This window comes from Eschrichtius robustus, chromosome 14 (genome assembly GCF_028021215.1).
Source record: "Eschrichtius robustus isolate mEscRob2 chromosome 14, mEscRob2.pri, whole genome shotgun sequence".
NCBI lineage: Eukaryota > Metazoa > Chordata > Mammalia > Artiodactyla > Eschrichtiidae > Eschrichtius > Eschrichtius robustus.
In genome coordinates, this window is record NC_090837.1 from 22073380 (window position 1) to 22084350 (window position 10971).

At 63.5% G+C, this 10971-nt stretch overlaps 1 protein-coding gene across 1 annotated transcript; it reads right to left on the reverse strand.

The window, feature by feature from the left end:
• Window positions 1-1175: 1175 nt before the first annotated feature.
• CABP7 (calcium binding protein 7) lies at window positions 1176-10406 on the reverse strand. The gene is made up of 5 exons (XM_068563689.1): window positions 10298-10406; window positions 2926-3069; window positions 1992-2104; window positions 1528-1681; window positions 1176-1303 (listed from the first exon to the last, which is right to left on the reverse strand). The coding sequence occupies exons 1-5, from the start codon at window positions 10404-10406 to the stop codon at window positions 1176-1178; spliced, it is 648 nt and encodes a 215-aa protein (XP_068419790.1).
• Window positions 10407-10971: the final 565 nt, after the last annotated feature.

Here is a 10971-nt window from a genome sequence, read left to right on the forward strand (position 1 = left end):
GGGCAGCCAGCGTGGCTGTGACTCGCCCAGGCGAGCAGTAGCCCCGGATCTGGGGAGGGGAGCTGAGGACTCAGTCTGCCGTCCTGGCCCCCACATCAGCCCGTGCTGAGCTGGTGCCCGACCGTGAGATGGCACAGCTTGGCCAGGGATGGGAGCTGGGTCTCCGGCCTGGATGGTGTGGAGAAGTGGGCGACCCAGGAGGACGGGCCCTGAGCTTGGGAGAGTGGCCTGGCTGAGCTTCCTGGCACTGACACCAGGGGTGGCTTCTGCCCTGGAGGAGCCCCCCAGTCGGTAGGGAGACCACATAGGCTGCTCAGGGGATTCGCAGCCTCTGGGCCCCAGCTCTGCTTCCTGCCTCCACTGCACTCCACTGTGCTGGGGTGCTGGTGGGCGATGTGGCCCTCAGGTCACTGGGCCTCTGGTGGGGGGCCCAATGGGTGAGGTGGCAGCTGGGCCACCTCAGATGCTCCATCTTCCGTGAGCTTCTGCCCTGCCTAAAAATCACCATTGATGGGGGAACTGAGGCCAAATCTGAGAGCCCTCTGAGCCTCAGGGTCCTCATCTTTGAAATGGGCTGATTCTCTAGCCCTAGTGGGTGTGTGGAGGAGGGCTGGGTTTGAGTCTAAGGAAGGTCAGAGGAAGGGACTCAGCAGAAGGCCGGGGGCTTCCTCAGGCCATGCCAGGGAGAAGGGCCCAGGAGACCCCAGCCTCATGTTGCCCTCCAGGAGGAGGCTTTCTGTCCCCTGCACTCCCCTCCATGGCCCTGGGCAGACCTGAGGGACCAGGGTTGGGTTGGCTGTGTGGCCCTGGGCACACAGTGCCTCCTCCTGCCCAAGGGACCTGCAGCTACTGGGCCCTGTATAAATTCCTCCTTAATTTCCCAGGAGCCCCTGCACAGCGGGAAAAGTTAGTGCTACATACAGGCCAGGGTGGGGCACGGGCAGGGTGCAGGCAGGGCCAGGGCCATCCTCAGAGCCACCACCAGGCCCTCTGCAGCTGGGCCACAGCTCCATGCAAGGCCTGTGGGGCGGGCGGGGTGGTGCCGCTGGACGCGCAGGCCCTGAAGTACACGCGGTGGTGGCCCAGGGAGTCAGTGGAGGGAGAGGACTGCGGGCGGCGGTGGGTGTGGAGGGGGCTCCACGCACTGCGCGCCCCACAGGGCACCCAGGTGGCGCCTATTTCATGCCGCTGCGCAGCACCTGGTTGGCTGCGATGAGCATGACGCTGATGATGAAGGCGATGGCGAAGGCGCAGATCAGGCTCTTGCGCACGCACGTCTGACGGATCTGCTGGTTGGAGCAGGCTGTGGCCGCCCGCCGCCGGGGAGCACCAGAGAGAGAAGGGGACAGCCAAGCGATGGACTCAGGAGCCGCCTGCACTTCTGCACATGGGCTCGTCCCGCGGGGCACACGGGGACGCAAGGTTTGGGGCAGGCAAGGAGGCCCCCAGCTCCCCTCTGCAAGCCCCTGGTTCCTCCCCTGCCCGAGCAGTCGGCCCGCCTGTGGGGTCCCGGGGTGGGTCACTCACTCTCCACGTCCACGGGGCACTCCTCCGCCGTGCCTAGGTGGCTCTCCTCCTCCGTCATGATGATGTTCTCGATGTCCTTCATGGACAGGTGCTCACAGAAGGTGTCGTAGAGCAGCCGCTTCAGCTCGTCCACGGTCAGCTTTTGCATGTCACACTTGGGTTGGGGGAGACACAGCGCTCTGGCCACCAGCACCACCACGGTCCCCACCCAGCACCTGCAGCCACACAGCCAGCGACAAGCCTCCAGATTCTGGAGGGCTGGCAACCACTCACTCCATTCTCTGAGTCCTCGACCAACACCAGCCTCCCCAGGGAACCCCATGGCCCGCTGGGAGACAAGACGTCCAGTGGACAGAGCCTGGGGGTGTCATCCCCCCCTTTATGGTGTGGGCCCGACCCTTCGCTGGCCCAGTACAGCCCTTCACTGTGCACACAGCCCTGGGTCCCAGTCAGCCAGGGAGTACCTTCCAGAAGACGGTGTCGAAGTCAGTGCCGTGGAATTTCTCTGGGATCCCCGAGGTGGAGAGCTTGGGTCCCAGGAGGGTCACAAACTCCTCGAAGTCCACTTGGCCATCACCTAGAGCGGGCACAGTTCCAGTCAGCTGGTGAGGCTGCACCTGGGCACCTTGGGCCACCATGGGACCTCAGGCAGGTCCTCTCCTCAGAGCCTGATGTGCCAGTCTCTGGGCTCATGCTGAAGCCACCGAGTGTGCTGAGGCCCCACCTGACAAGGTGGGGGGGGGGGGGTGGTGGCACGCAGCAGGTGGGCCCTGAGCAGGCCTTGCGTGTGGGAGACACATTTCCCTCTGAACCCTACATGGCTTCGCAGCACCCTGCTGCTGTCCCGGAGCAGGTGTGGGGCCGGACTTCCTCCCCACCACACAGACAGGAAATGAAGCTCAGGATGGGGGACTGCCTGCCCAGGTCATCACCTGCTCTCTGGGTGGAGATGAGGTGGGGGAGGCAGCCAGAGGAGGATGAGCGGAGGGCACTGGGCATTACTGGTTCTTATGAGTTTTTCCTTGATTAAATGCCAGGTGGCAAATATTTACAACTAAATTGAGTTTTTATTTTTGGTGATGGGAAGTGGGGTATTTAGTATATCCGTTTTACTTTAAAAATTTGTACTTTAAAAATTTCTTGGAACACAGAGTGAGAGGGGCAGAATCTCCAACCTTTGGGTATGGCTGGGGCTGTCATACTCTCTCTAGCCTCAATTCTCCAGGCTGAGAAATGGGGCCAGACCTGGCTGCAAACCCAAGCCATGGGCTTGGAAGGCTGGCTGGGAGTGGGGAGAGTAAGAGGCCCCCCGTGGGCTCAGTCTTGGTGGCTCAGGCCCCAGACTTAGCCCCCCCCACCAGGTGAGGGGTGAGGAAACAGGCAGGGGGCAGGGCTCACCGTCCATGTCCAGCCGCTGGATGATAACCTCCAGCTCCACCTCGTTGGGCATGTATCCCAGGGAGCGCATGGCCGTGCCCAGCTCCTGCTTGGAGATGAAGCCATTGCCATCGCGGTCGAAGACTTTGAAGGCCTCTCGGATCTCTGTGGGAGGAGCAGAGCAGGTCAAGACCTCACTCCTGTCCCCGACAGCCCACTCCCCAGACCTCCAGGATCCCAGACGCCACAGCCTGAGCCCGGGATGGAGAATCCCCCCTTCCCCTCTAGAGCCCAAAGGTCTGGTCAGAGACAATTGGCAGGTGGCTCAAGAGTCCACTACAGCGCTGCCTCCCTGGAGCTCAGGGCAGGCCAAGCAGGCAGCAAAGGTGCCCAGGCCCCGCGGCAGTGAAAAGACAGCCCCGGGGGTCTCCGGCTCCACGTGCCAGGCTCCCAACAGCCTCTCCAGGCGTGCTCACGACGACCCCGTGTGGCCGGTACCACGGGTCCCACAGTGCAGGGGAGGACGCCGGGCTAGGCAGCCGGTCCCCTGTGATCAGCCAAAGCCTTCCCTGCCCACCCCCACTTCCATCCCCCGTCCCTTCATCCCCATTGCACTTCCTCCCCAGGCTCAGCTCCTTAACACTGGCCAACACTCATTAATGGTGGCCACGTGAGGCAGCCGCGGATCTGAGCTAATGGGCTGACAGCTCAGTGCAGACTGCCTCCCAGACGGAGCCCAAGGTTTGGGGGAAGACAGAGGATGGATGGAGCAGCCCCAGGCCAGCTCAGGTGCGGGGGGTCACTCCCCCCACCCATTGTATGGAGGGGGAGACAGGCCTGAGGACCTGGGTGACTCAGGGGTGGGGAGCAAGGCACTGGGCTGGGAGCCTGGGAACAAGCAACCCCGTGAGTGGCCTTGGGCCAGCCTCAGTCTTACCCACAGTAAAATGGGCAGTAATGGTGTAAGGATGAAAGGGTTTTACCAAGGACATCCAGGAACTGTTGAGGGTTGAAGGGTCCTAACCTCTCCCCGTTCACCCTTTTTTTTAACCTCTGTTTCTCTGTTTGCTGTCCCTTCATTGTTACTCAGCCCAAGAAGGGTCCTACAGAACATTTCCCGTTGGTGGGGAGTGAATCTCAATCCACTCCCACCCTCTCTGCTCCAGCTCCCCGGGGGTCTCCTTGTTCAATTCGCGGGCAGAGGTGAGCTCATGTGCGTGTGTGCGAGTGTGCATGTGTGCGTGCGAGCGTGCATTTGGAAGGAGAGACAGATGAGATGCTCCACGCTGCCCGCCTGGAAAGTGAGGCCCAGAGAGGCTAGGTGGCCGGTGTGGGGTCAGGGCTATTTCTAGTGAGGGCAGGAGTTAGGCTGGCCCAGGCCTGGCCTAGAGGGTCTGTGAGCCCCTGAAACTGTGGGATCCTGCACCTTGGGGTCATCCCCTGATTCTGCTGGACCCACTGTAGCCCAGAGAGGGTGGCCATGTGTCCCAAGCCACACGGCAAGGTGGCTTGGGCTGAAGCCCCAAACTTCATCAGGCTCCTCCCACCTGGCATCTACAGCCAATGCCTGGAGGTTCCAGTTGACATGCAGGCCAAGACAGAGTCAGTGGGCCACACCTGAGCTGCCTAGGCCCCCAGACCCTCTGATTCTGGACCACCCCCTACCCATCCCAGGCAGGGCCTGAGAACCTGGTCTCCTAACCAGTGGCCCCTTGGCCAGCAGAGCAGCTGGGAAGGGAGATCTGGGCAGGCCCAGGGGCTTCTGTAAACCCTGGACTCTGGGAACTCCAGGCCAACTCCCACCTGAATTTTCCAGGGCCACGGAGGAGGTAGTGAGCTCCCCATTCCCAGAGGTGTGTGAGCAGAGTCCCAGCAGTTACGGAGGCTGCTAAGGGAATTCCAATCACCTGGGAGTCTTTGGGTTCAGAGGAAGGCAGTGACCATGCAGCCAGGCACACCCTCTGCCCAGCCCTCCACACACACACTTAGGTTTCTGGCTGGCACTGTTGGCCTCCTGACCCAGCCACGGGCTCTGCCCACCTCAGGTGTCCTGAACTCCAGCCCTAGGGGCCCTTTCAGTCATGGTGGGCACCAGGGCTGCTCCACCTCCAGGCCTTTGAATATGAGGCTCCTTTTGCTTGGAATGCTCTTCCCCTCACCATGGTGAATTCTGATACATCCCTGGTTCCCAGCGTGGATGGCATCACCTCCCTGGAGCCCTCCCTGCCCCCCCAGCTGACTCTGGCCCTCCTCTGGGCTCCCACAGACCCCACTCTTCCCCCAAGGATTCCTTCCTGACCACACCAGATTGTGAACTATGAGGCGCCATGAGAGCAGGAGCCAGGTCAGTCTTGTTCACCGCTGTGTCCCCGCTACCTGGAACAGTGCCTGTCATTCAAGCATAACCATTTGCTAATAAGTGGTTAAGTGAATGAATGACTGATTCAGGGAGCCCACCCATCTGGAGCACACACACAAAGGAGCTGACCAGAAGTTCATGCTCCACTTGGTGTGGGGTCATCACTCAGAGCCCATTTACTCTTAGTTTACAAATGATGCTAGTAAGGGCAAGCGTTTGCTTTCTACTCCCCAAGCAGGCAAGAAGCAGGAAGGGAGGCTGAGGATGCTGCTTGTCCCCTTGTGCAGTCCCTAAGGACCCCCTCACTCCATGGGCCACCCAGAGGAGGGGGATCAAGCCGAAGTCAGGGGTGGGGGAACCATCCTCAGACCCCCCCAGGTCAGGGGCTGGTTTGGGGAGCCCAAGGCAGGCACCCCATCCTTCTGGGTCCTTGGTCGGGAGAGCTCAGGGTGGGATGGCAAAACCCTGGACCCACAGTGGGGCTGCAGTGGGTGCTGGCTCTCTCCCCTGCAATGAATTGGGGTCCAGGCTGTCCCTCCCACACTGACAGGGGCCAAGTGTGGCTCCCAGAGCCCAGGGCTGCTCCAATTGGAGCCCCTGATCTCCTTCTAAAAGTCCTGAGAAAACGCACAGGAGACAGTGGAGGGCAGGTGAATCTTGGGGTCCACGGGCAGGTGACAGGCCCAGGGTCAGCCCTTTCTCAGGCAGGACTAACCTTCCAAGACCACAAGATCAATCCAAAGACCGCCACCTCCTCATTCAAGTGTCGCCTCAGCCACTCCTCCCTGGCACGCCTGGCTCACACCTCAGTCTTACTCTGTGTCCTCGCCCTTGCTCAGAGCTGTGACCCAGCACCAGCTGATTTCTGAGGCCAAGTTCAGGGATTACCTTCTCGGCCAGAGAATCAGCACTAAGTCACACAGATTCAGGGTCAGATCCCAGCTCTCCCGCATCCTGGTCTGGTGCCCTTGAGTGGGTGTTTGCTCACCTGTACAATGGGGCTGCGGAAATGACTAAATAAGAAAATCAAGCATGTAAGTGCTTGGCTGGGGCTGGGCCTGGCTCAGAACAGGATGCTATAAATCAGAACATCCCAGACGTTCTGGCAGAGCCGGAAGGAGAGGGAGGACTAGAGGAGCTTCAAGCACCAGGCCGGCCTTCCTGTTTGCTGGTGCCAGGACTTGGGGGCCCGGGCTTGGAGTCTGGCTTTGCCACTCAGCAGCCGAGTGACCTGGGCAAGGCACCTCCCTCTCTGAACCTCAAGAGCCTCGCCTTTGAGATGGGAACGTGACTCTTGCCCCATCTCTGAAGACTGGACTCTGCTGGGGGCTCCCAGAGTGGGGTGGGTGTCATGGCTTTCCTGTTGCTGCTGCCGCCGCCATCGGCACATCCCAGCTGGGCATGTTTTCCCGAAAGCCTCGCTCTGTTCGCTCCCCATGAGGCCAGGGGAAGCCTGCCGTGCTCCATCTTGGCATGGGGAAGCCTGGCCCAGCGAAGGGCTGGCAGGGCCTCTGGGTTTCCGGGCCGACACTGGTCCCTACCTGCCACCTCCAGCCTGACGCCCTCAATCCCCTCCCCGGCCCGAGGAGCTGCGTCAGGGCCTGAGTCCCCAACCGCCCCCAAGGGATGCCAGCACTGTCAGGGAGCCAGAGTCCAGAGAGGGAGTGCGTGGGCTGGAGGTCACTTTGAGGGGGGCAGTGTCTGTCCTCTGCAGCGACGGCCACTCTCCGCGGCATTGGCCCCGCGCCCCAGCACTTTGGCCTCCCCGAGATTCCAGCCTGACAGAGGCGGCTGCTGGGCTTGCAGAGAAGAGGGGCAGGAAAAGGGACTCCTCTGCCCCCCCGTACCCCGAACGCCCCCGTTTGGCCACTCTCATTGCAGGCTCCACCATCTGACTGAGCAGGTCAAGTGCCAAGCCCAGACCTCTGCCCTGGTGGTTGTCTGCCTGTCCGTCTGTCTTCCTTCTCCTCTCTCAGAGGGAGGGCCAGGCTAGGGCTTGCAGCTGCCCCAATTCCCACCCTCAGGTGCTCAAGCCTGTCGACGCCACTGGGGTCAGCCTCAGCACTGCCACAGGCCAGGGGGGCTCTGTTGTGTGCATCTCAGGGAGAATCTGGGAGATCCTGTACCTCCGCCTCAAGGGAGGCTGGGGGACCCAGACCAGCTCTGCCCAGCCACGTCTACCCGGCCAACTGCCATCCAGGGGTCCCCAGGTGCCTCTGCCAGACCTTCAAGGCTCTTTCCACCCACCCTCTCCCCCAGCCTGCCTTTCTGGCCCGGCCCCCCTGCATACCCTGTGTTCCTTCCTCATGGGCCTTCCCCGACCCCCACCCCTCAGCCTCCCTGCTGCTGCGTCCCAGTCCCCGAGTCCCCACTGCATGCCAGGCCCTGTGCTGAGCACTTCCATCACATCCTCTGTCACTGGCAGCCCTGGGGAGGGGCAATGTCAACCCCCTTTTACAGAAGGAGAAACCGAGGCAAGAAAGGCAAATGATTGCCCAAGGTCACTCCATAAATTGAAGGAGCAGAGAACTGGAACCCACCGCTGCTTGGCTAGGAAGCCCTCACCTTAACCCGGTGCTCTCCACCTCCCTTCCTAGTCCTCCTCCCCCTCGGACTAACCACCCCCTGGATTTCTGCAGGCAGGCACGTACTGTCTGTAGCATTTCATCCCAAGCTGCCGGGCTCCCTCTCCTCGGCACGTGTGGCTTGCCCAGTGATGGGCATCCTCCCAGCAAAGAGCCTGGGTCTTACCCACACTACCCTGGGGCAGGAGCACTGATGAGGCACTGGGGAGGTGGAGGGGGCAGAGGGGGGATCTGTGCCATGGATGGTCACCCTTCCCACCCAGCCCTGGCACTCAAGGCCCACTGGGGCCTGCAGAGACTTGGTCTCCTAGGAGAAGGGCTTCCAGAGTGCCTGCAGCCAAGAAGGGGGCCGATCACAGAGGACTTCCTGTCCTCATCCATGGCTGCCCGCAGGCCGGGAGATGCGCTGGGGCCACCAGGCATCTGTTTGCTCCATGATGCCCCATCCCGCCCACCCCAGGGAGGGCTCTGCCCTTCAGATGCCCCCTGTGCCAGGTCCTCCTGCTTCACAGGGCCCAGGAGAAGTGGACAGGAGAGAAGCAGGGAGTGCGTTTTGGTGTGGCTGGTGACTAACGTTCCTGGGCTCCTGCCAGCATGTCCGCCATGCGGTCCAAGGGGAGCCTGTGGCCTCTTCGCCCCTGCACTGCCCGCCCTGTGCCCTGCTCACCCCTGCACCCCAGCCTCCTCAGCTTCTCCCCTTCCTTGGGGTCTGCACTCCAGGGCTGGGAGATCAGGAGAGGAGGGACCAGTGAGGCCCATAGCAGGGCTGCCAGGGTCATGGTGGGGTGCTGGGAGCAAGAGGAGGGAATGAGGGGAAAGCTGCCTGGTGTAGGGGGACAATGTTTACCCCTGCCCGCGTGGCCAGGAGGAAGGTGTGGATGAGGGTCTGTGGAGGGGAAACTGGTTAAAAGGTTTTGCAGTGGCCCAGGGCAGGAGAAGACAGTGTTAGGGAAGAGACAGCCTATGCCCCATCCCCTGCCCTCTTGTCCCTCATCATACTCCCTCCTTTTCCCAGGCCCTGGATGAGACTTTTTGTTCCTGGGCTTCGGCCCAGACAGGGCAGGGACTTGGGCTTTGGAATTCAAGGCCAGAGACCCAGTAGTGGCACTCATCCATCTGTCCTGCCCGCCTCAAACATCAGCCTCCATTTCCATGGCTCTCCCAACCTCTGGAGGCTTTTGGGGGGACTTGGTGAGAAGCAGGTGGCTCACAGTCTGTGGTGCAGTGCGGGGGTGGGGGTGGGGTGGGGGTAGCTGCCTTCTCCCCTTGATCTTCCCCCTGATCCCGTCTGACTCCCCCAGGATCTGCTCCCTCCAGCGCTGGGGGATGAGGCTGGATCTCTCTCCATGGCTTGTGCTCCCACCATCATCCCTGACTGCGCTGGTGTCTCAGCTGCACCCCCTAAAGGCCCTGTTGAGCCCCAGATCGCAGAGACCCCTGGACCTAAGGTACCTGAAGAGAGGCCCAGCTTCAGGGTGATCGCAGCCCCTCCCCCAACAGCAGACAAGCAGATCCCAGGGGGCCAAGACTCCCATCAGCCCAGAGCCCCTCACTCCACTCCATATGGGACCCCAGGAGGTCTGGGGGGAGGGAAAACCTGAGCACCTGTCCCCAGCCCAGAAGGGAAAGAACTCGCAGGCCCCAGGGGTCTCATCGCTCCTCAGAAGCCTCTGTCCAGGGACCCTGGCCTCTGCCATCTGCTCTGATCTCGCCTAGCCTGCTGCCTAAAGTCCCCATTCATGTCCAGAGGTGGAGGGACTCCAGGGGGACAGATTTAGGTCCCGGCCTCTCTGCCTTTCCCTACCAGGCTTGGTTATCTCAACCAAGCAGCCCAATCTGGCCACTTGTTGTCGCCACCACCTCCCGGGCCGCCTTCCTGGCGCTCCAGGCTGGGGGTCCCCGCAGGGCTGTGGGGAAGGGGCTACGGCCGCAAGAGGGGCTGCGGGCAGCCCGGGAGCCGGCAGGAGCAGGGCAGTCGCCCTCTCCCCTTCTCTCGATGCCCGAGCAGATTGGATTTTAAAAGCGACACGAGCGGAATGTCAATGCCAGCGCAGAGCCGCGGGCGGGCGCCACGGAGGGGATCAAGATGCGGGTGCTCTGGCCGGGCCGGCGGAGGGGGCACAGCTCAGACCCCCAACCCAATCCGCCGCGTTGCCGCACCGTCACCGCAGATTGCGCGGCCCCGTGACCCCGCTGCGGGGCCGGGCAAGTTTCCGCAGCGCGGGGGACCAGGCGGGCAGGGGCTGGGCCGCCCCTCCGCTTTGGCGACCCCCACCGCGGCGCCCAGGGGTGCGAACTCGTCCTGCCTCCCCGCGCAGCCGTTCGCTGGAGTGCCCACCTGGCAGGCGGCACCTGCAGACAGCCCCCAGCCCCTGCGCCCCTAGACCGCGCTCCACCTGGGCGCACAGGTAGGAGGGCCGGCGGGCGGGGGTCCCGGCGGGGCACTCACCCTCGAGCTCGTCCTCAGGGATGTCCACGGGGCGCTGCTCCGACAGCAGGTTGGGCACGGTGTAGATGCCCCGGTACATCAACGCCGCCGTCACCGGGTGGAACGGCATCTTGGAGGCTCCGCGCCCGCCCGCCCGCCGCAAACTTTGAGGTCGGGGCTCATGGGCCGGCGGCGGCCCCGGGGGCGGCTGGAGCGGGCAGGGCGCGCGGCTGCGGAGGGCGGCCCGGCGGCGGCAGTGGCGGCGAGGCGGGGGGCGCCCCTCCGGGGGCCTAGCGCCCCCGCGCCCCGGGCCGCCGGTCCATGCCGTCCCCTCCCTCGTCGGGCTCCCGGCGGGGGCCCCGCAGGGGCCGCGGGGGCGGCGCCGCTCGGGCCTCTCCGCTCGGGCCGCTGCGCGCTGCGCCCGCCGCTCCCGCTCCTCGGTGCTCCGCGCGCTCCGCGCTGCGCGCTGCTCGCCGCCCGCTGGTCCGCTCGCCGGCGCGGCCGCCCGGCCCGCCGCTCCGGTTCTCGCCGCCTCCCCTGCTCGCTCACTCGCTCTGTGCCGCGCTGGCTGAGCTCCCCGCCTCCCCCGCCCGCCTCCCGCCCCCTTCACGCTCCCCCCACACCCCGCCCGCCCCTTCCCGCCGCCGGCCCCTGTGCGGCCGCCCCTCGCCAGCCGAGGGTTCCTTCTCCCCTTT